The 26391-nt window shown below is 37.6% G+C and overlaps 1 protein-coding gene across 4 annotated transcripts in view; it reads right to left on the reverse strand.

Annotated features, from left to right (window-relative positions):
- GPC6 (glypican 6) overlaps nucleotides 1-26391 on the reverse strand; it is a 1069657-nt gene that overhangs the window by 500506 nt on the left and 542760 nt on the right. For all 4 annotated transcript variants that reach the window (XM_032402768.1, XM_032402769.1, XM_032402767.1 and 1 more), the window contains exon 3: nucleotides 25283-25674. In XM_032402768.1, the coding sequence (XP_032258659.1) occupies nucleotides 25283-25674 (392 nt within the window). The remainder of the gene's footprint in view (nucleotides 1-25282; nucleotides 25675-26391) is intronic.

The raw sequence follows: 26391 nt of genomic DNA on the forward strand, positions 1-26391 counted from the left end.
ACCGTATATATTTGCAGACCGTGCTACACAGTTGGGCACTTATATTTCTTTGTCAGCCTTTATTTTTGCTCTGTATATGCACATTTCCTCTCCTTGGGTAAATTCTGAGTAAGCAGCTCAAAGGCCAATTTTCCCCTCTTCACTTCCTCTGGCTCTCAGAATAGTAAAAACATAAATGGTGTTTAGTTAACAACAGTTTATTAAAATACTTAACAAGACAACCTCTATGCTTTAACACAATTTCATCTTCAGAAACCAAAGTAACAGTTAACAATAGTCTTATAGTAACTTATGATGACCTCTGATATTTTATTACTTTTTATTTTTTTATTTTATTTTATTTTTATTTTTTTTAAGATTTTATTTATTTGCAAGAGAGAGAATGAGAGACAGAGAGCATGAGAGGGAGGAGGGTCAGAGGGAGAAGCAGACTCCCTGCTGAGCAGGGAGCCTGATGTGGGACTCGATCCCGGGACTCCAGGATCATGACCTGAGCCGAAGGCAGTCACTTAACCAACTGAGCCACCCAGGCACCCGACCTCTGATATTTTAAAGGGATTTCCATTTAAACCTTCTCGTTTCCTACCTTGCTTTGTATATCTTTCGAGGACCCTGCGAATGGCCTGAATCTTTCAGTTTGTTCTTTTTATTCAGAGATACAGGAAATGTCTAATTTCCAAGGATAAAAGTAATGTTACAGTATCACTTGCACATGCTGGCAAAACCACCATTTTATTACCCTCTAAAGTAGCTAAGACCTGATCAAATTATTCCGGATAGCATCTGCACAAACCTTAAACCACCTATAGAATTCACAATGGGTTGACATAGCTGACTATTTCCAAATCTTTTGAAACATCTCGATATTTTTATGGTTTGTCATCTCCCACAGAGTGCTTCTTTCAGTCTGTAGCTTTCTTTCTACATGAAAACTGGTTTTGATTCTCTCCTGCTGCTTATGAGTAAACTCCCTGGCATGTTCGCAATTTATTGTGATCTATTTTCCTCTTTCCAATACAGATAAATTTTACAGCCTCTCTTATAGCGACTGATGTGAAAAAAAGCCTTCAGAGTGATATTAGTGACAAGTGAAGTGCATTGCATACAGTTGGTACTAAATACATGATACGTGACTGCAAATTGTTTATTGTCGTGCCATTTTCATATAGGAAATGCTGAACAAGAACTTACATCTAGGAAGAGGTAGCAAGAAGTGGCAATGAGAAAAGATGGTTACTGTTATTTTTCTTCAACTTCTACCTTTATTAAGTCCACAAAAATTTTTGCTTTGCCTAACTAAAAATTTTCTCTAAAACTGTGTCAGAAAGAAACAGGGTTGGAGATAGGCTGAAGATGTATTAAGATGACTCATGACCATGGTCAAGACTCACAATCCAGATGTGGCTTTCTTCTCCAAACTTTGGTACCTTGTAATTTATGCTAGAACCACCTCAAACGTGCTGCATCATTTCATACCTTTGTCCTTCCCAGTCCCATCTGCACGGAATAACCTTCCACACATTGTTGACCTGGAAAACTCATCTCCATCCTTGCAAAATTAGTCCTGGCATCGGTGTACATCTAGCTTCTTTCCAAACATGCTCGCCAACTGTCTCTTTCAACATGGATGCAGAATTTATCACTTACTCCTCGGTGTAAACTGTGCAAGTATCTTTGTTAGCCATGTTTCACTCATTTCCCTGTAGTCTACTCATTTGTTTACAGGCCTCTGTGTCTTATTATGCAATTTTTGTAGCCAGGGTCCATGCCTCTCAGATCTTTTGATCCACTCTGCCTATCACAGCACCTGAGACTAATTAAGTGTTCAATTAATAACATTTGTTGAATGTTAATGGTGCAGAGGACTTAAAAACATTTTTGAACATGCTGCTTTATCCTCAGCACAAATTGGGAGTCAGAGAATTTTGCTTATACCCTCTCACCAATTCATAGTCATCCGAGAAAGTAATCTGATTTAGATTCATATAGGTGGGAAGATAAGTAAACTAGATTTTTAAAGATGGACTGTCTTAATAAAAGAAGGTTTAACATTGTAAATTTATATAAATAACAAAAAGGAGACAAAGAGTGTGTTGTCAAGCAGAATATATAAATGGGCTAATCATAATGAATGGATATGAACACTGTGTAGTTTATAATTAAAATGCATTATTCCTTATAAACACATAAGCTATATATATAGGATATAGATGCTTCTTAAAAATTGAAAAAATGTCTGCACGAGTTAAAACATCTCTTTTCTTGATAATCTACATATTAAAACCATTTTTAAGAGGTAATGCCAAGGGGCACCTTGGTGGTTCATTTGGTTAAGCGCCCAACTCTTGATTTCAGCTCAGGTCATGATCTCAGGATCCTGAGATCGAGTTCCGTGTTGGGCTTGCCCTGGGCATGGAGGCTGCTTAGGATTCTCTCTCTCCCTCTGCCCCCCCCCCCCAAAAAAGAGGAAATGCCAAGAATATCCTCACTTGGGCCTTCTGTGGACTACCATCAAAAATTTTTAACAATATAATTCAAATGAAAATACGTGAATATATCCTATAGGGGGAAAATAGTGATTTGGAACTTGAAGAACTAAAAGTACATTAAAAAAGACACACACACACATTTTCTCAAATAATGAGGTTTAACGTTATCTGTGAATAAATTAAACACTAGTACTGTGAGAGAAACAGAGGTACCCTGGGATCATAAACACAGATTCAGAAATTTCCAAATGAGAAATGGGATGGAGAAAAAGATATTATTGCTCTTTCCAAAACTGCTCACTCAGTTTTTTACGAGAAAGAACTGAAAGGAATCTGTATATCATCAGGAAAATTTGTTAGGTCTCTGTGGGTTTCAATGAATTATGTTTAATAGACTAGCTGGGTAATCAAATTATAATCATTTGGAAGAGACATTCTAACCTTTTCATGTAAGGTGTTCGAGTGATTTCTTCTTTATTTTCTTTGTTTTGTGGTTGTAATCAGTTTCACAACATGAAGTGTCATTAGTCGAATATGATAATGATACTCCCACCATGATTTATGGAAAAGGCTAAGGCAATTCTGACTTCTGACAATAGCTACAGTCCTTTTACTTTGTCCTCATGAACATGTTACTGTGTTTCATCAACTTCAGGAGTTTTGTGAATTTCAATAATGTTCACATATAATACTTAAATATCGCCATGGCCTAAAGACAATGATAACTTGAATTTGGAAAAAAAAATTATAAAAAAAATTGGATTTGTCTTCCTTTCCAGAGATCCAGTAAGGAAATTCAGAAAACACATTAGCATGTATCATTAGGTGTAATCACATGACATTAGCATGCTTCAGACTCGTGAATGGAATCTGAGTTTGATCAGCTATGTTACTTCATGGAGATAAAATTACTGTCACAGTGTAAAGCTAAAGGAATCGACTACCACAGGGAAAGGAAACAACTTGAGTACATGTGTTGAATATAGTGAAATTTTTAATTCTTACCTTTGATTGCATCTCGAATGAAGATTTTAGGAGTGAAATGTAGTACTTAAGGCATTTTATAGGAAAGTCTATTAGAACAATTCATTCTGCATATAAAGGGTTTGTTAAGGACAATGATTTTGCAAGCTTTACTCAGTGAATCAGGTATGAACTTTAACCTCTACAGGGTGTTTAAAAAGTAATAAAATATGTAGTGGAGGATAGTAAAATGGAAATGAACTGATTATTTTACATTATTTAGAAATGTAATGGTTCCTTTGCCACAGTGATGCTAAGACCTTATACACACCAACCAATTTAGCAAGAAGAAAAAGTTACAAATGGACAAGAACACAGAATATCAAATAAGATACCATATAACCCACAGAATTATACTCCAGAAGACTGAGTGCATTTTTAAAAAATTCATATCATTTAAATAGTGTATTCTTGGGCCATGTTTTAGGTTATAGATAATATATATTTTCATTATTAATTACAAAGTCAGAAGAAGCAACCTAATATAAACAAAACACTGCTAACAGTACTTTTTTTTTTAATTTTTTTTTAAAGATTTTATTTATTTATTTGAGAGAGAGAGAATGAGAGAGAGCACATGAGAGGGGTTAGGGTCAGAGGGAGAAGCAGACTCCCTGCCGAGCAGGGAGCCCGATGTGGGACGCGATCCTGGGACTCCAGGATCATGACCTGAGCCGAAGGCAGTCGCTTAACCAACTGAGCCACCCAGGCGCCCCTGCTAACAGTACTTCTTCTGTATTTCTCCAAAAATATTTGCAATTATCTGTTCAACTATATTTTAAATTAGTACTTGAACCCTTGGAATTTGTTTACGTTATCTGCATAACTTTAAAAAAAGATGGAAATGTCAACATTAGGAATCTAATTTTTGCTACCAAACCTAACTCTTAAGAATAAGCACAAAAGCAGTTAACCTTCTGTCGTAGGACACTAGCCAACTGGCAAGAGAGTGAAATATCCATCTAGGTTAGAAACTGGATCAGAGTCATTCGTGAGATCCAACAGAGAAGAAATATAATTTTGAAGTCAACACTCACGGAACAAAAAGGTGCAAGTAATGGTAACACAGCCTGTTCTCATGTACAATCAATAATAAAACCATGTGTACAAGAACTGGAAATTTCTGAAAAAGAAATCTTCTCTCGCCAGTGGTTTTCAATTATTAATTGGCCAGGTAAAGAGACTAATGAATAAAAATGTTTTCACCTTTAACTTTATCCTGCAGGATTCTGAGTTAGGAAGAACTAGTGGCATTTATTTTGGATATATTGGAAATAACTCGTTAAGTCCTGAAATTTCCCAGGAGAAATCATGAAATTATTTGGAATATTTATTTTGGCTTTAATTGATGGTCTAGAACAAAATCTTAAAGATTCATTGGAGGGTGTGTAAAGAAAAGAATAGGAGTGTGATGTCTACTGAACCTTACTTATTTAAAGACCAAATCGTCTTTTACAAAATGGAAAGTCCTCCTTGTTCTTTTTTTTAAATTTTATTTTATTTAAAGATTTTATTTATTTGACAGAGAGAGAAAGAGGGAACACAAGCAGAGGGAGAGGCAGAGGGAGAAGCAGACTCCCCACCGAGCAGGGAGCCCGATGCGGGGCTCGATCCCAGGACCCTGGGATCATGACCTGAGCCGAAGGCAGACACTTAGCCAACTGAGCCACCTAGGCATACCCTCATTGGTCTTTAATTAGCAGGTTAGTGGATAGGTTTCATTAAAACTGCAGTGGGATTCAGCCCAAGATGACTCTCACATGCAGCCTAGAAAGCAAGCATTTCCAAAGCGGAGGGTGTGTATACTTAAAACCATTAGAAAAAAAACAAAATCCTAGATGACCTCTCTACATTTTTCTTTGTTTGAACAAGTTTATATTGCAGTGCATCATGAGGCCAGAGTACAGATAAGGAAAGTATTCCCCAAAGCAGATATGGTATGCCATAATTAGGATCATGCTATTCATAACATTGAAAATGACAGTTTTTAATATTGATGTTGCTCTGGTAGGTTTTATAGTTGACCACTTGGGAACATATTTTGTTTGCTTCAATTTTATGTAAAACATTAGTATCACCTCGTATTTTTCATTATAAGAATCTGCTTTTGTTTACCAAACACCTTTTTTATATTTCTATCTCTTGTAACTACTCTTCATCCCGATTTTTCATCATTCCCACTTGGCAGATGAGATAACAGAGGCTTGATAACTCAGAAAACTCTACCAGGTAACAAGTGACAGAAGAATACCCCCCTCCCCCAACTCATTCTACTCTATACACGACAGCCAATTGATCAAGTGATTTGATATACTATACCCACCTGAATACTGATTGAACAAACTGTCAATAGAAACATTATGCTGTTTTGTAGCTTTGTTATACAATTAAATTTTAAACCTCATTCTTCCAAGTTAGCCAAAGTCTTCCAATCTTCCTGAAAAGTTACAGTCAGTGGAAACTCGCATAAAGGAAGAAAAAAGATTTCCATGAGGGTATTTGCTTCCCTCTACTCCGGAGAGCCTGACACACATTCCTGAACACTCCCAGCTGACTTCATTTATGATCACTTTTCAGCCTAACTTTCTCCCCAACTGTTGGATGGCAGTGTGCCCACTAACAAGGTGCTATGCCAATTTTTTTAGGACACACATGCCAATCAAATGTGAGAGTCAACAGAAAACATTGCAAAAGCCTCTCTTTAGCAGGGCATCCATTATCTCTGGCCGCAACATGCATTAACACCAAATACATCTTGAGGGCCAAAATTAAAGTTATGAAACACTGAAGAAAATTCAGCATGGTAGCTATAATGCTTGAATCGGAACAATGGACAGGCTGAATTCTAGGAGGCCCACAGAAACCCATTAAGCATACAGGTATCCTGCTGCTCAACATGTCTTTGGAATTCGAAGTGATTTAGGAAAACAGCAACAACCTAGTATTATAAGAGTAAACTGTGTCATCCTAAAATTAGAGGTGAGCCCAATTAAAAAAGTGACAACCAGAAACAGTAGCTGGATAGATTCCAAAGCCACATGCAAAAAAATGAAGAGGCATGCCATATAGCACAGTGTGGCCTACGACTTTCAAATCAATTGCTATTGGATTACTTGACCAGCCCTTTCCCACACAGATCCAAATGTCCAGATGTGCATTCTTGAGTGTCAGGTCATATGTCTATGACCCCAATAATTGCTACACTGGAAATTTCACTCCCAATAAAGCATTTCATCTAGTCCAACCCCCTCACTTCACCAAGGAGGAAAGAAATTCAGACAACTAATTAGGATCAAAGTAAGAACTCAATCCCAGCTATCTTCTATTCTTGGTCTAGTGAGCTCTGAATTACATCAAGCTTTTATTCTCCTTACTTATCTTCTATGTTATATTCATATTCATGTTTATGATATGGCATGTTTTCATGTTATATACATATATAATAACACACAATAAAATATTTATAGTGATAGTGACAGGTACTTTGTGCTTAATCAATAAATACATTCTAATTATTTATGTAATTTTATTTTCTCAATGTCTAAACAGTGAATTTTCATATCTCTATTAAAATTCATGTTCCTTTTTACATTAAACCCGTGACTGACAAAATAAAATGCAGTAAGACATAAGAGTCCCCATGAGATGTGCTTGTCTCAATGGGCACCTGCATTCTTGTGACCCATGCATACCTCTGTCTTAGCCCTTAGCAGTCTCTACTATTCATTTGTCTGGTACCCATTTTGGAATGAAAGTTCTTTAAGGGCAGGGCTAGGTCTTATTTATCATTGTACCCATTGCACCTGCCAAAGAGTTAGTGCCCAATAAATGTTTGCTAAATGAAGGGATGAATAAATGCATGGGCTGGTACCTCCCATGGGTTGCTAAAATGACCCCCGGCCAACTCTACTGATTGCCTTTTTCATGCCTGGTTTGTTTTCAAAGATTTCTCATAGGAACTAAAGCATGTGAATAAGACCTTTCTTTCAATCTTTCATTCATGACAACAACCTTTTTTATTTTTTACTCATGGGCATGAACTATTAAGGCCTCTCAGAGGAAATTATTTTAATTACAGAAATCAGAACAGCTTAATTGTAAGTGTGCAATGTGAGCACTTTACAAAAGAGATTAGTTGTTTTCTTTATTTCTTTCATTTCGCTTTAATAATTTTTATAACTCACAGTAAAAATATCCTCAAGGTTTCAGTATTCTGGCACATCTTTCTCTTCTGTTCTAAGAAACAGAACATTAAGAAAATCTACAATGTTGAGGCTTGAAGACTATGAAACCACACTTCTTTCCAGTAATAATTCACTGAACTAAACTGTGATCATATAGTCCAGGAACTTCTGGATAGAAGAGTTGTAAGGCATGATGGGAAAATATGAGTGAAAGAACAGTTGCTTCACTAACCATGGAAACAGTGTAGATATCCACCTCTACATATAGATAGAGGATATAGATATATTTTGGAAATCTGGAATATGAATGAAGATTCATTACTCTTCAACAGATCTCAAGCTACTACATCATCTAGGTGATAGCTAAGGGGATGCATGGCTTCTCAGCCTATACCCAGTCATTATTCTTTTAGTTGTCTACGGTGTCTTTCTGCATGAATGTCCCAACAAAAGGAGCTACAGCTCTATTGGGTAATCACATGCACTAAGTATTTAATTTTTTTTTTTTTTTGTGGGGGGAGGTAGAATTGTAGAAGGACCTATATTACATCCTTTTCTAAAACCACTGGAAATTCAGGGCACTATTTACAACAATGTGGGAGAGGATATATTGATGGATATTACCCCTCCCCACTCTTCCGACCATGATGGGAATGAAAGAAAGGGGGAAAAAAACTAATATAACAGTAGTAATAATATTTCTTCAATGTCTGTCATATCCAAATTGCAGTAGTGCTTGCTCTGAGGAACACTGAAGATAGAATGGTTGCTCTTCTTTTGGGTACTGAGCTACAATCTTCGGGTGGAGGAGGGCCGTCCCACAGGAAAATGTTGTAAAAACTTCAAAGTAATGTATGTGCAAATCCACATGAACGTGGTAAAAGCTTAGTTTAGAGATTCTGAAATGAGGCTGAGTGAAAAAAAACAAACCAAACCAAAACAAACCAAAAAACAAAACAAAAACCCCACAACTGATTAGGTGATTCGGTAAAAGGAGCTTCCTAGAGACACCGGAAGTGACGATGAGCAGGTTTTAGCGAGTGTTGAATGAGGTTAAGAGACGAGGTATGAGATGCCTTCCTCTCCCCATGGTGGCGAGGAGAGGGGAGAAGAAGGCATGACGGGTAGGAAACGTGGCAGAGAAACTGTCACACAAACTTTCATGTGGGGCAAACCTGGAATAAAACCGGGTGTTGAGTTGGGACTAATGATGTAGGGCAGAAAGGTGAATGCGCGATTGAGGACTTGAAGGCTTGGCCTCCGACCTCGGACCTGTCAATCTCTTGTCATGAAAGGGATCTGGTGTGCAGGTCTGTTCCTAGCAGACCACTAAGCGCTTAGTAGAACATTCCCGATTACTGGAGTAATTGACAAGCAATATACTGCTGGGATTTATGATCAGGACAGTGACTTCCTCAAAATGGCATGTGATGAAATGTTCTCAGGATGCCCAGGAAAAGGTGCAGAGCCTAAAGGCTGGGAGAGCTGCCCCGAGTGAGGCAACAGATTGCGCTTCGGGTGATCAGAGTTTAGATTTCAGAAACTGAGCCAGTTTCTGGAAAGGGAGGGACACACATGCGAAGCAGCATGAGACTACAAAGTGATTATGCTGCTCCAAATGATTAAGCTCAGTTCCTAATAAATTGGTTTGTAGGGTTGCTGAGTGTGGAAAAGGAAATGCAGCCGTAGATGTTGGAATGAATGCAGAGTCAGAATCTGAGGCTGCGGCTAGACAGAAGTTACCTACAAACTTTCTCTCCCTTGGAAATGCTCTGACATATTTGTAACCTCTTGAATAGATTTTTGACTCAGCAGTGAAAAGTAGAGAGAAAATGACACTGCATAGCTAAAACGATGGGATGCTGACATTAAACTGCCTGCCCCCTGAAACTGAGTCAAAGCCCGTGCTCAGAAAAACTGCTAACCTAATATTCTCCACTCTCCTGAGGGAAATGATTTTAAATCTCCCAACAAATCAGTTTACATATTCTAAATTAATTTAATGAATGGAATTATAAAGTAAGTCTAAAGTCAGCTCTCTAGCACAATGGTATTCTGAGCCTGGGGGGAAATCGTTATGTATCCAGAACATGGTGGCTGCCACAGAACCAACTTCTTCTGCCTGGTGGTCTGACCTTCCAGATCACCAAGGGAAACTCAGTAACAAATCAGAGTTTTCAGAGTGGTGATGAAAGTACCAATTCCACAATAGGAGTTATTGAATAGGATCCTTCTTATGATACCCGACAGTGAAAGGCATTTGGGGAAGAGGAATGTCAACTCTGTCAACCTCTGGTGCATCACCTTATGCATCCAAATAGTACTTCACTAAAACTGTAATTTGCCAGTTTCTTTTAAAACCTATGTGCTAAAATGTTTTATGAGAAATCTAAGCGAGCCAATACTTCAGGGGCTTTGACTTGAAAAGTACCTTCTTTCCCCCCAAAATGTGGAAATACTCTCAAATCTGTCTGAATGCAAATTAGTCATGTGGTTTTGAGTCCTTTAATCCAAGGATGGGTCACCTTTATGAGTATTAAGGCCCCTTTTTAAGAGCCAAAAATTTCAGAGAGTCCCCCCGTGATAATATTTGGACATGTATGTTGTTTACAATGGATGCAGACACCCACAGATGCCAGCTGACTCCTGCACTAACATTTCTCATCCACCTCCCCAGGGCAGGTGCAAAACCACAGATTAACCCATCCATGATGATTTACAACCTTCCTGATGCTCATTATACTTATGGTCACTGGTAGTACCACATGCAAAACCTCTGAGGGGCTGGCAAGAACAAATCTCTCAATAAAGCGTCTGTTATTTATGTCAGAGTGCCAGTCAGGGCCCCAAATGCATTATGCAAACACAGACTATTTCTCTATTTTCCTCATAACCGGACGAACTGTATCAATAATCCACCACAAGAGTTCAGACTTCCTGGTGTGAGTTCCTAAAATTCTTTGCCCCAAATAGGAGGATGATGCATTAAAACTATATATTTGCTTTGTCTGATACCTTAGCCACTAGCCACATGCGGTTCTTGAGCTGAGGAAATATGGCTAGGCCAAAAGTGTGATTTGTTATAAGTGCAAAACAGAAATTTGAGGACTTATTACAAGAAACATAAAACATCTCATTAATAATTTTTGTATTGATGACACATTTAAATGACCATGTTTGGGATATAATGGGTTAAAAATTTACCATTAAAATTAGTTTTGCCTGTTTCTTTTTATCTTAATGGGCTTACAGAACATTTTAAATTAGATTTGTGGTTCCCATCACATTCCTTTTGGACAGCATCGCCATAGACCAAGGAGTTTTATATAGGTGGTTACATTCAGACAAAGCCCAACTCAGGGGAGGCAGTGCAGATTTATAGCACGGACCCTTTGCCACACAGCCCCAGGATCCTTATCTAATAAATGGGATCATAACCATACCTAGATCTTAGGTTTGGCATAAGAATTAAGTGACAATGTGTGGAAAGTACTTAGCCCAGTGGCTGGCATATTCAATAACTGCTGGCTTCCATTTGCATTAGATCTGAAGAGAATTTGATAATAGTGATGAAGTTATGATCAGTTTGATGGGAAGAATTCTAGGCCTGTGCTTGCTACTATGGTCCATTTTGGCAGGAATAAACTTCCAGCTGTGTATAAGGATGTTCTTTAAGACATTAAAAGGGGGGATTCTTTAGTGACTCCAACACTAAGAATAGTAGAGTTTCTTCCTTAGCCCTTGGCTTGCTTTTATTTGATTAAAGAATACGGTCTACCTCATACTGATAGCTAACAGAAGGCTTAAAGGAGGGTTGGCACATTCGAATGCCAAGGAATCAATAATTACAAGTGAGGTTTACTTTTTTTTTAATTTTAAACATAGTTTAAACATATTTGCCTATAAAATACTTGGAATATATATACTTCCCAAAAAATAAACTTCCTACCATTTTTTTTCTTGAAACATGGCCCTATTTGTCTCTCACTTTTTCACTTTTAGTAAAGACACAGGTAGAGAGAAACAGTTCTCTATTATGAGAAAAACAGCCACACATTTTGATAGATGACAAGCAATACTGACTTCAGAATCTGGCCAAATATGGGAGTGGTCAGATGGGCATCAAACTAAATCCATGAAAGCTCCACCCAAAACAACTCAGTCTAAATATTCTTTAACTCTAGCCAATTTTTGCCATCCAGAACACAGGGCCAGGTTGGTGATATCTTCAGAAATTGTAGAAAGCCACATTTTATGTCAACCCTCCCCATTATAAAACCTTATCTTAAAGAATTCATACCAAATAAAACATGCCTATGGGCCAGTTAGGATCAAGGTCCACAAGTTTGCAATCTGGCTTAGATCCAGACTTTTGGCCCAATGGGGAAGATTGCCCAAGAAGTTCTCATAAACATTTTTCAGTCAGACTCATTCCTGCCTCTGCTTTATGTTTATACCTTTTTTCCTTTTTGAACAAAACAAAACAAAACAAAACAACAACACAACACAACACAAATAAAAAAATAAAAACACTGCTTCTAAGCCCTCTGGAGTATATATAAACCAGTCTGTAAATTTCAACAGTTAAATACATGATAAGGAAATCATGGAACTCTCACGTTATCTTGGCATTTCAGAGTGCAAAATGAGTAAAGCTAAACATGCACACACACATAAACTACTTAAAACAGTTGTTTCCTTTTCCTAGCAAGAATGTCCAGGGGGTGACTATTTGTGACAGATCCCCAGATATATTGGTAGCAAACAAAGTCTTCAGGTTGTAAAATAATTCTCTAAGAAATAAGAGGAATTTTTAAAGAAATGCTTTTGATGTGGGGAAATACTTCTGATGTTGAAGTGAAAAAAGTAGAATCCAAAATGAATCATCCCCCATGATTCAACAATATGTAATATAAAAATATATTAGAGGTGCAAAAAGACTAGAAACACAAACTTTTGACATTGATTATCTTTTAATCAATCTTTGACATTGGTTGGGTGGTGGGAATTTAGGATTATTTTCTTCTTCGTGCTCTTCTGTGTTTTCCACATGGTGTTTCTTTCTAGATGAGCACCTATTGATTTTATAGTCAGAAAACAATATGCAAAAATGCATAAAATTATTTTACTAACTACCAATAAAAAACAAATATCTAGGTGATCTAAGCTAGGGTAAAAATTTTATTTAAACTTTCTTGGTAATTTGAAGGGCAAAAAAAAAAAAAAAGGGCTATTTGACTTGAGTGATTCATCAGATTATCTCATTTCCCCAATTCATTTGGTCCCATAATCACTACACAAGTGATAAAACTATACATTGATCCAAGAGGGAGAGCTGGGATAGCTAGGAGTTGGAAGTTTTACAATGTATTAAACAATTGGTATATTGGACTGTTGCTGGAAGAAAGTGATAACTGTTAATAATAATAAAAAAAATCTGCACAAATAAAAAAGACTTTCAATCTGGATTCTATCTGCCATCTTAGCCAAAATGTCAGGGTACTTTTTTCTCCATTCCAAAATAGGTATTTCTGGTATTTTATGGAAATAGTATCATAAATATTTTATATAGTTATCTTCTGTCTGCAAATGCAGCAGGATATCATAAGGTTTGTCTTTTCAATAAAATGCTTTATTGCAAGTATGGTTAAATTCTCCTTGGCCCAGCCTCTCATTTGAGCACCAAAAGCCTAAGAAGAAAGGAATGAGGATGTCTGCAGAGTGCTTGGTTCTCTGCTATTGTTTAAAGCGCTATAAAATCTTAGATTTCTTACTAACTGCTGTCCATTCTCATTGAAAAACAGTGAAATAAATGTTGCCTTATGCCTATACTTTTAGTAAGAAATGGGTTTTTAGAAAGCCAAGAGCAAATGAGGAAAGTTTTAACATCCATTATTTATCAACTAATATATTTCTTTATGGAGAGACTCATATTCATAAGTACTATGTGGATAGTATACAGAATAATAATTTTTCTTAATATATTTATGAATGCTTAAAATGTTGAATGAATGAATTTTTCTGATTGCAAAATCCTATCCAGAATGAACACAGAAAAGCCTTCCTTCCTGACTTCTTAAGACACTACAAACTGAAGAGGATACAATTTCCATATAAAATCCTGCCATCTGCTGACTATTAAATACGACATTGGCATTTTTGACATGCAGCACATTCTGCAAGGACGAAAATGAATTTTTAAAAATCTGTTTATGCCAGCCACTTAAGTGTCAACTGATGTTAACTTGGAATATCTATTGATTTAGGCTACAGTTTTACTTACATCTGAATGTCAAAGTCACCATTATCCCATTACTGACACTCTGAACTGTCCATTTTCACTCTTGGCTCTCCAATTTAGACACAAGAAAATGTAGAGTTTCGACATTGTGTGAGATGATTGCTATTTTCCGAGCATCTGGGATTGATCCATTGTGTTTGGGCGATCACTCATCAAGACGAAGAGGTAAAATGCATACACATGAGGGGGAATAACCCTTACCTGTAATCATGAAGATAACAGTGGAGAAAATGTATGGCATGTAATAATATGTCCCCCATCTTCTACACAGTCAAATATCTGCAGGACCTTATACCTCATTTAAAAAAAATACCAATATGTCATACTCTTGACGTAAGTCCTGCTTCACTATGTCAGCACTATTAATGCCATAGATCTGCCAAGCTTTATTAAAATTCCTTTTCACGTGTATCTGGGCTCATCAACCTCTACACTGCCTCAGAGAATGTCCTTGTTACACTAACTCTCTGAAGATGGGACAATAGAAGAGAAATCCTCCAATCTTTTAAGTTCGGCCTATCAGAGCACGCAGCCCGAGGGGTCCCGTCAGCTCGCTGGATGTGCTTTTGCATGTGTAACTAATTACAACACGACTGTGGCTCAAATCTTGTTACACAGAACCTTCTAGTAGGAGAAGCATTCGGAGATACACAGCCGAGAACAGGGTCAGCGTTGACACTGGAATCAAGGGTCAGGTCCGTTTTTCTTTACGAAGCATTTCAGAAGCAGCATTCTTTGAGTTACTGTACTAGAGTTTTATCCTTGGGCCTTTTTTATCTGTGTGGTACCTTAATTGGCACATTTCACCAGTGGCCCTTCCCTATTAGTAACAAAGATGTCTGCCTTTAGCACACGTTTTCTGTGGCCCCAGAGGAGTTCTTGGACTTTTGGGGCCAAAGCAGACATATTTGTAAATCAAAACGGGTTTACAGGAGTCCAGGATGGTTGTGAACACACAGAAGGCGCCCCAGGGGAAATGGCTGGGTCAGGAAGCCGTAAAAAAGGGGTAAAGGGAAACTGCACATAGGAAGGAGAAAGCCTGGACACACCAATAAAACCAAGCCAGATAGATTATTTTGTATTCTTAGCATTATTCTAGAATAGTACATCTCAGACTGACTATCTGAGGCTCAAATGATCTTGACAGGCTTTGGCTGGTTGTGTGATTCTTCCCAGTATGTTATGACCCGATACCTAATCCGACGGAGCATAACCAAGATGCAGCTCAAACGAGGAGACTCATCAGGCGAGTTCAACAATATTCACGAAATAGTCTACTGATGGTGTCTAGGATGCTGGGGCAATGTGAAATTGCTATCAAGATTTTTAAAATACTTTCAGTGTTTGTCCTTATTGCAAAACCATATCAGCCTGCTCAGGAGTGCCAGTCCATGGACCATGCTTTGTTCAGCCTGTTCTCGAATGTGTAGTGAGTGGCAGAAGAGACAACTTCTCAATCACTGAATACCAGCCTGGTCACACTGCACTTGCTAGTTAGTAACATCCTAATGGCCAAATCCAAAGGTCTGTTTGCTCTGTGCCTCCCATGTGACTACCTGCAACATTTGATACCGCTGATTACTCAATTTCTTGAGATTCTGCTCCCTTTCCTTTCAGGACAATATGCTTTTCTGGCTCTTGTCAGGTGTCTTCTTTCTCTTTATCCTCTTTAAATCTTTATATGTTTTGATGTTTCCTCTGATCCTATTCCTTTCTTTCTCTAGCCAAATGTTACCATCCTTTGCCAACAAACATTTATATGGTGGTGATTCTCAAACAAGTCAGCAGGGAGACAGCTGTTATTAAACGCAAACAAACTTTGTGCCGGGAATTGTGCTCGCTGCTGGGGAGAGAGCCCGAGAAGACACACCAACCTGAATACTTGCTGGTGTGTTTGTCTCTCCTGGGGTGCTCTGCACTCTGCTCCACCTGTGTTGACCCACGTCTCATCACTGTTTGTCTGAGCAATTGCAGTAGTCCTCATCACTGCACCTGCCGTCAGGCTCGCAATCCAGATTACCATCCCCATGGACCATCTTTTTTAAAGTGAGTATCTGATCAGATACTTGTCTTTTGAAAAATCACTGTTACCCCTTGCCTATGCCAAGTCCAAGACATTCCTGGACTTAAAATATGACCCAAATAATATGATTCAAATCGACCTCCTGGCATCCTCTCCTAAACACCATGACCTTTCATGATTTGTGCCTCTGAACCTGTTGGGCCCCTGGCAAGAAAGCCTTACATCCTTTCTCCCTCTGTAACACCTATTCATTCTTAAATTCTGAGTCTGACTATTACCTACTCTACAGTGAAAGGGGGACATGTATTTCTCTTGATTCACATAGTGTTCTATACAGATCTCTGTCTTTATCCTTATCATTTACACCACACTTGAACATTTGGATAATCTTTGATTTCCTCAAGGACAATGCTACTCATTATTTCCTGTTTCTTATAGAATAATGCCTGACACACAGTAAGTGCTCGGCATACATTTGTTCCTCAAAAATACTAGAATGCTTCTAACCACAGAAAGTGTTTTTTTTTTTGTTTTGTTTTGTTTTTTGTTTTTGTTTTTTTGTTATTCGGGCAAAATTGCCATGCACGAAATTGTTAGTGAAATAGTTTTTATTCAAGAGCTCAGCTTAGGTCTCCAACTTCATCTCTAGCTATTCATTGCTTTGCACTTTATGCCTCAGGGACACCAGGTGCTTGCAGCTACCTGCACACATCATTTGGTTTCATCCCTCTGTGCTTCTGCCTCCAGCGTCCTTCACTGTGCCGGATGCCCTCTTCGTCTGCCCAATGCCCATGCATCCTTCAATGTGTGCTTCGGACTTCGATGCCCCTGAAAGTTTCACGGCACACAAGATGAAGCTAGATGCCTCTCCTCTCTGTTCCCAGGACATTTACTGCATAATTCTCTCAGTATACATTGATTCTGTGTGTGTGTGTCTCTCTCTCTTCCCAATTAGTACTTGCAAATATGTTAACTTGATTGTGGTATCTCAAGCACTTACCAGGAGTACTTGACATATAATATACAATGAATAAGCGTTTATCGATGAGGGTGGAACTAAATCTCCAAAACGGCTCCACTTATATAAGAATCCACATTTGGATCAGATGAATATTGGGTTATTACAACCACTCCATCTTGGACTGTAAAGGAGAGGAAGACTATACCTGTTAAGTACAGGAGAGGCAGAACTGTGGTTCCCAGACTTTTCCTAGCTATGCAGTATTTAGACAGAGTTAAGGAACTTGTTAACTTCTCATTTTAATATGAATAAAACTTCACGACTAAATTCAACAGGGAGAAATGTGCTCATTTTAATGGAATTCCAATAGGTAGTATAATTTTAAAATAAAATTGCCTAATTTAGGCATAGGTATTAGAAAGAGACACAAGCTACAAAAAGAACAAAAAGAAAGAATACACAAATATTTTTTTTTTAAGATTTCTTTATTTTAGAGAGACAAAGAGAGAGACAGAGAGAGAGAGAGAGGCCAGAAAGGCAGAGGGAGAAGAAGAGAGAAAGAATATCAAGCAGACTCCCACTGAGCACAGAGCCCGGCTTGGGCCTCGATCCCAGGACCCTGAGATCATGACCTGAGCTGAAACCAAGAGTCAGACGCTTAACCGACAGAGTCATCCAGGCGCCCCACACAAATAGCTTTTAATGCATTGGAAATAAATGGCTTCATTTTCCTCAATTTCTGCCCTCTTCTTATCTCAACCATTTTTCAAATTCATACACCTAAGCTATATATTTTGCAAGAGAACTTAATGAGAAATTTTAACTGTTTTAATCAAAATAACCAAAGTGGTTTTTTAAAAAGTTTTTATTTAAATTCTAGTTAGTTAACAGATAATGTAAAATTGGTTTCAGGAGTAGAATTTAGCGATTCATCACTTACATACAACACCCAGTGCTCATCACAAGTGCCCTCCTTAATGCCCATCACCATTTAGCCCATCTTCCTGCCCACCTCCCCTCTAGCAACCCTCAGTTTGTTCTCTATATTTAAGACTCTTATGGCTTGCCTTCCTCTCTTTTTTTTTTCCTTCCCCTATGTTCGTCTGTTCTGTTTCTTAAATTCCACACGAGTGAAATCATATGGTATTTGTCTTTCTCTGACTGACTTATTGTACTTAGCATCATATGCTCTAGCTCCATCCACATTGTTGCAAATGGCAAGATTTCATTTTTTTGATGGCTGAGTAATATTCCATTGCATGTATATACCACCTCTTCTTTATCCATTCATCAGTTGACAGACACTTGGGCTCTTTCCATAGTTTGGCTATTGTTGATAATGCTGCTATAAACATTGTATTCTTTGGGTAAATACCTGGTAGTGCAATTATGGTTGTAGGGAAGTTCTATTTTTAACTTTTTTTTTTTTAAAGATTTATTTATTTATTTATTTATTTATTTATTTATTGGGGGGGGGCAGAGGGAGAAGGAGAGAGAAACCCAAGCAGACTTTGTGCTGAGCCTGGAGCCCGACACAGGGCTTGATCTCATGACCTTGAGATCATGACCTGAGCCCAAACCAAGAGTTGGACACTTAACTGACTGGGTCACCCAGGTGCCCCTCTATTTTTAACTTTTTGAGGAACCTCCATACTATTTTCCAGAGTGGCTGCACAAGTTTGCATTCCTACCAGTAGTGTAAGAGGGTTCCCCTTTTTCCACATCTTTGCCAACATCGGTTGTTTCCTGTGTTATTATTTTTAGCCATTCTGACGATCTCATCATGGTTTTGATTTGTGTTTCCCTAATGACGAGTGATGCTGAGCATCTTTTCATGTGCCCGTTAGCCATCTGTATGTCTTCTTTGGAAAGATGTCTATTCATGTCTTCTGTCCATTTCTTAATTGGATTATTTATTTTTTTGGGTGTTGAGTTTGAGAAGTTCCTTTTTTTTTTTTTGTAAAAAGAGAGAGAGAGAGAGCAGGGGTGGGAGGGCCAGAAGGAGAGGGAGAGAATCCCAAGCAAACTCCTTGCTGAGTACGGAGACTGACATGGAGCTGGATCCCACTACTCTGAGATCATGACCTGAGCTGAAATCAAGAGTCAGACACCCAACGGACTGAGCTATCCAGGCGCCCTGAGTTTGCTAGGTTCTTTATAGATTTTGGATACTAACCCTTTATCAGAACGTCATTTGCAAATATCTTCTCCCATTCCACAGGTTGCCTTTTAGTTTTGATGATTGTTTCCTTTGCTGTGCAAAAACTTTTTATCTTGATGAAGTCCCAATAGTTCATTTTTGCTTTTGTTTCCTTTAGCTCTGGAGACATGTCTAGTGAGAAGTTGCTACCACTGGGTTCAAAGAGGTTACTGCCTATGTTCTTCTGTAGGATTTTGATGATTTCCTGCCTCACATTTAGGTCTTTCATCTATTTTGAATTTATTTTTGTATATGGTGTAACAGAGTGGTTCGGTTTTATTCTTTTGCATGTAGCTGTCCAGTTTTCCCAACACCATTTGTTGAAGAGACTGTCTTTTTTCCACTGGATATTCTTTCCTGCTTTGTCGAAGATTAGTTGGCCATATAGTTGTGGGTCTATTTCTGGGTTTTCTATTCTGTTCCATTGATCTATGTGTCTGTTTTTGTGTCAGTACCATACTGTCTTGATGACTACAACTTTGTAATATAGCTTGAAGTTCGGAATTGTGATGCCTCCAGCTTTGCTTTTCTTTTTCAAGATTTGGCTATTTGGGGTCTTTTGTGGTTCCATACAAATTTTAGGATAATTTGTTCTAGCTCTGTGAAAAATGCTGGTGGCATTTTGATAGGGATTGCATTAAATGTAGATTGCTTTGGGTAGTACCAAAATGGTTTAATTTAAATGGGACTGTCTCTCTTAATTGTCTAAACCCATCTGTAGTATCTGGCATGCTATTCCTGAGGGGAAATGTTCTTCTCTTCTTCTGACACCAGGACTTTCTTATAATATTGTGATTTCCAGAGCTTATCACAGCACCTACACCTTGGTAAAATTCATACATTTTCAATGAATTACATTAATAAGCTATTTTCATTGTTACGGCTCCTAGTACTTGTATTTTGTTACTATTTTTATCATGAAATTATTTATTTATTGACTGCAAAGTACTTTCTAAATATAACGTCCACACCACCATATAAAAGCAGCAAGCATGTATTATTTATGCTGATTTTAAAGTTGTAAACATAGAAGCATTATTGATAATTTCGAAAGGTTTACCTATTCTTCCTAACACTGTAAATTACTGAAGTAACCTACATTGAATAATCATCAATTACAGAAGAAAATACACTAACCACAGAAGAACTATAAAAAGGTTTCATTCACCTAAGACCTTTCAGTGGTCCTTTTCATTTCTGGATGACTCCAAAGAAGTTAGCTCCAATTAAGAGATCACCATAAAAGGCACAAGACAAATGAGTCAGGTGATAGCTACAACAGGTGGTCTTACTTTATATCATAAATTCCTTCCCCCAAACAAACAGCTAAATAGAATACCATTTCTCTTGTAAATTACATCCATGGTAAATTCTTCAGAATGGTTTTCCACTGTGATCAGAGAACGCTGTCAATGGATGGATTTCATAGACTTCATTTCATCAAATTTGATGATAAATTTTTTCAGCCTTATAGCCCATCAACCACATTTATTGAAAATTGACTCTCTGTTCATTGCTTTCTAGGCATTGCATTGTTAATGCAAAGCTGTTTACTCAGGTAGATGAACCAGCTAAGAGGCTCTTCACGCAAAAACGACAGTCTGTGTAGTAGATATGGCAGGTGTCTACTGATGAAAATATTCTGGTCTTCCTAAAGACTAAAAGCCAGACTTTCTTTTCAAAGTCATGATCCACAAGAAAGAAGGATTTTAGGTTAATGCCTGGATGAATAGGTGGACAGATAGATACATAGACAGAAAGACAGAAAAAAAGATCCATGACAGTCTTTGGCAATAGTGCAAGTTCTCTGGATCTCAGCTCTACTATTTACCCAAACTGTCTGGAATGAGTCATTGAAATGACTTGCATAGTTGATGTAGTTGTATTGACATAATTTACAGTGTTTACCCATAGAAGTCACTTTTATTAAAGCAGAAAGATAGGAAAGTCATGTCTTCTTTTTTTAAATGGCATCAAGACAGGCCAGTGCAGACACGAGAGTCATTTCTACATTGCCTTCATGATAAACAGCTGAAGCTTGGTCTAAGTAGACAACCTGTTAACACCTCTTTATGCAGGCCTCTGTCTGTGTGTTTCACAGTGTTTGACAAGCTGCAATCCATGTTCTCAGTCACGAATGGGTATATATAAGGGAATGAGAGTGGTGTTTTAATAAAGGGACAATGCTAAAGAATAGTGTAGATTCTTTCTCTCCAGGTGACCACATTATCAAAATTTGCTTTTATCTTCATTTGAGAGCTTTGCCTTCCATGCTTACCTGATATTATTCAGCACAGTACGGGGCATGGAAAGTGAATGGTTAACAAGTCACAGACAGCAGTAAAATTGATAAACTCATGAGGACAGCTCAGGGACTTGATCGTATCTGCGCAGATGAAGAGAATCAGAGAGGAACGATGGCAAAGTCTTTCTCCACTTGAATATTTTTCATTAAAATGGTTTTAAATCCACTCCCGACCACACACATAGCCCAGAGCTTAAGAAACAGTATGTTATTAATAACTTTAGAAACCCCTGTATATCTCTCCTTTATAAAATCTCCAAACCTAACCCCCAAAGGTAATGACCATCTGATGTTTGTGTTTACAATTTAAAATTTTTTTCTCACATATATTTTTATTCTTAAATACTGCATTGCTTCATTTTACATTATTTGAATTTTATATAGATTGTGTGCTTTGGTCATTTTTTTTCTCTCAAAAGGAGGTTTCTGTGATTCATCCACGAGTGTGGCGATAGTTCACTTATTTTCAATGCCCCCTAGGATTTCAGGGTGTAAAGAGCTCATGATGTACACAGATGGGACGTTTGTGATCTTTTTACTTTTCATGTTATTGTAAACAGTGCTGCTGTTAACATTCTTTCACATATCTACCTGTACATGCATGTACATCCCTGGTCCACTCCAGGGGTAGAACAGCAGCTTTAGGATATGCACTTGTTCAACAGTAGAGTTATTTTCCAATTGCTATCCAAAGTGAACATGTCCATTTATCCTTCCACCAATAAAGGATACAAGTTACCAAATCTTATTTTGTCAACACTTGGTACTCAGAAAAAAATAGTCATTTAAAGAGAAAATGAATCCTGGCTAATTGACCACAGATACTCCAAATCATTTAATACTTCTAAGAACCAGATCTCCAGTTACAGTTACTTAAAATTAAGTAGCTCCATTCAGTGCCTAGAAGAAGACAAGGCTTTTATCTATAAGGTGGCAAAGATAAATTTAAAAAATAATTGTGTTGATACCTACAAAGTATTCCTCCATTTTTCTGGTAAGAAAATTCCCTATGATATCATGTCAAAACATTTGTGTCAAATGGCTGTGTTTTGCCAAAGAGATAAATTTTCCAGTCAAAACAATTAATTAGAAGCTATTAACGACATCTTTCCCAAGATTTAAGAAGCCACTGAAAGAGAAAAGAGAAACTGAAAGAAAAAAAGTATTCTCCAAACCAAGACGCAGGAGATGACCTAGTTTGTTGATCTCCAGTTGGGAATTCTGCCCTGAATTCCTTCCCTCTTCTGTAATCATTTCACCAACTCTAAACCACTCAAGTAATGGACCACAAGGAGGTTTCAGATTTATGAAGGGCTTATACCTCCAACACCATTCTTGCTTCTCCTTTTTATATATTTAGCCCTGTAATATTTTATTCTTATTACAAAAAAATACTTTGGGTGCTGAAAATTATCAGCACACTAATAATCCTAGTAGATCTATTTCTGGTTTAGTCAGCTATAGATCATCTGATAATCATTAGGTGAGAAAGTTCATTGATAAAAATGCTTAACTCCCTGAGTCATAAAGTATTTTAGAAAAAAAAATTCTCAGCCTCTTTTAAACCACATATCTCTATCTGTATCTCTCTCTCTTTCTATTTATCTTTCTACTAGAAGGTGGGGCCCAGATGTCAGCATGGGATTTATGATTTGTGTAGATTAGGGCTCATGAAACTCAGGCCAGACAAGCCAATATCTGCACAGAACAGTCAACATTCCATGATTCCATACCACAAACGACATCACAAACCCACAGCAGTTGCTCAGCAAATGAATGTTGACCATGCAAGAATCAGGAGAAGCATGATCTCAGTGTTCCTCCTCATCATGCTTGGAAAAAAAATGAAAAGTCATACTCTGTTGGTGGATGTTCCATGATGTCAACCTCCATGCCAGAAAGACTAGTAGATTCGATTTTGATCTACAAGGACCTCCCACTGAACAGTCAGGGAATGATTAAAAGGGAGGTGCCAGTTCTGGGCAGTTGTTTTTTAGTATATGTGCTGCCGAAGCGAGCACTGGGCAGTTGTTAATGCCACCTTCTGAGAATCGGCAGCAGCCACCCCTGAGGCTTTTTAAATACTTTGCTAGAAAACACTCTCTTACCGCACCAGCACATCCCCAGGCCAAAATATATACTTCTAAACATTATTCACACTCAGCCAGAATCCAAGTAAACAATCGAGGATGTTGCATACATCAGTCCCTGCTTTGAATTTCTTACCTTGTGTTTTAAAAGCTGGTTGTGTGTTTCATTCTTCAACAAAGGCAAAGACTTCAATATGAAGCCACTGTAACTAAAGTTACTGTTTTTTTTTTTTTTTTTTTTACAAAAAAGCTATCTGTTCAAGAATATATGGGATACATATTTATTTCTTGTACTTCTCTATATTTGACAGATTTTCCCGGATGATCACATTTCCTCTTGCTATTCTACCTGGCTCATTCCTTATTAATCCACTTTTGGGGCTCTAGTTCCTTTGGTATCTAGAATATTGTTGATTTTCAATTAAAAAAAAAAAACATTGATTTTTACATCAGAATCATATGTCCTTTATATTATTAAGTCCCATGTGATTACCTTTTTAGAGCCTTCTTGAAAATAGTCTTTCCATATGCTCACATAAACTCAGTAGGAACAGGTAATTTAAAAATGGATTGCTATGAAATTTATAAATAGTGCCATGGAGAAACATTTTTTAAGGGTATACACAGTTTTTATGCAAGATGTAAATACTGAGGACATCAAAGTGGAGAAAAAAGAAACATGGTAGGATGGTACCAATAGTTATGAGAACTATGTGGCTCTTTGTCACAGCCCTGCAATAAGAAAGTAGTTTTTGTCATTAATCTTCGTACAAATATGACCTTTTTAGGCCACATAATACCAGATTCCTGTTAGCTATTGTTTTTACTTTACCTCTTAGAGTAAACCATCTTTCAGTTTATTTGTTGGGTTGACCTCATAAATGGGCAAGCCCAACTCAAAAGAACAGTTGAATGTCAAGGAAGAATTTAAACATGAGGCAAATATCGTATACACAGGAAACAGTCTATGTTTAAAGCAAGCAGTGGAGAAAGACCCCTTGCATTAAAGGTTTAGAGACATCCTCAAGGAAAGGCATGATGTGTATTAGCGATTTATCTTGCTTTTAAGCCCAATGCAATACATGGCATTGAATTACAAAGCTAATGGATAACAAAAGGAATTCTCCGCCAGAATCTATACTTTGTATTCCTTATTCCTCCCTAATCCAGTTCTACAGGTGTTAGCAAAGGGATCTTCCTCCACTACTAAGGAATTTGGCCACTTTCACAAGATTGATAAAGAAGAAGAAATGCCAGGAGCTGGTGTCCTGAACAGCAGCTTGTCTCTACTTGCAGACCTCAGGAAGACTATCGCCTTGTGACTTCCTTGAGGATTATAACCTCCGGATGGACTGTTTCATGACTATTTATCGTTCTGAAAACTCTGATCACAAGTGCCAAGTGGTCATGGTTACAAAACACCTGTTTCCGCACCGTTCCTGATAAAAGCTTCTCTGCTATATCGCTGATAAATATTGACATTATGTTCCAAACATGGAATGGATTGAAATCTTGTCTTCTCTCACACAAAGTAAAGAAAAAAAAAAAAAAAACAGAATTAAACCTTGACATTTATCTGATTTCTCTAAGAGCAAGGAGTGCTGTAAGGGAGAACTTTCACCTTGATTTTTGTTTTTTTTTAACGGTTGTTTAAAAACAGAGCAAACAAGGAAGACCGATTAGAAAGACAGCAGATTTTCAATTACCTTGGAAACTCGGTTTGCAACTTCTCTGCCCACAGTTAGCCCCTGGACAAAAGTCCGGGCAGCAATGAAGGCGCGGGTGACCTGAATTTTCAGTTTCCGGGGTACATCTCCAAAGGGCTTCAGCTGGTCTGTGTATTTGCTCACACATTCCAGGTAGTCCTCGCTGAAGTGATACTGTGGGTTTATCAGCTGGAACATCCGTTCCAGGAGCCGAGCCCAGAAGTCATTGAGCATCTCCTCCAGATTTACATTGCCCCCGGTATAATATCTTTTCAGCTCCGTGAAAAGGTCCTGGAACACTTCTGAATTCTGCATGTACAGCATTCCGTAGGTCCGTACAAACATATCATTCAGTGACTTCTCTGCATTCTCCAGGAGCTCTCGGAAAAATTCTGCAAAGAAAACAAGAACACGGTCATAAACTGTTAAGATCTGGAATGCCCAATGCATCCACTTAACTTAGAAACAATGGTTTCTAAAGGTCTTTTTCATACAAAAATTTATCCTGTGATTAAGGTATCAATGAACCAGTGATAATATTTTACATAAGTCTTGCCCTACATCTATGATCTTCTATGAGTCAAAGAGAACAAGACCACATGATTTCCACTTGAAAGAGCATTCGTTAACATTAGGAGTATACCATTTACTACTCCTCCAAAGTAGCTGGGTTCTTCTTTCATTTATTGTTAAATTTTAGGAAATCTTAATTTGATACAAACTCAAATCAAAATATGTTGCAGAGTATTGTCATTAACATAATAACAAATGCATACTGATAAAAACTTTTGCTCCAGCCTATTTACAAATCTGTACTAACACTAAATTCAATTAAACTGCTATTATTTGGAATAGTTCATAAATGGGATATTTAAATTAGTGTAATATTTTGGACTCTTTGTAGTTGCTATATATAGCAATCAGTTATCAGTGTTAAGAGATTCATAATGCAATTAAATTCACTTAATACCAAAACTCTAATGAACATAATTTAGATTGCCATAATGAATCAGAAAGTTATGAAGTACTTTGCATTATCATTATAAATATAAACTATCATTTTATAGAATTTGAATAAAATATAGGGCCTTCTGCCTAAGAAGTTCTAA

Source organism: Phoca vitulina, unplaced genomic scaffold (assembly GCF_004348235.1).
Source record: "Phoca vitulina isolate PV1807 unplaced genomic scaffold, GSC_HSeal_1.0 scaffold5, whole genome shotgun sequence".
NCBI classification, from domain to species: domain Eukaryota; kingdom Metazoa; phylum Chordata; class Mammalia; order Carnivora; family Phocidae; genus Phoca; species Phoca vitulina.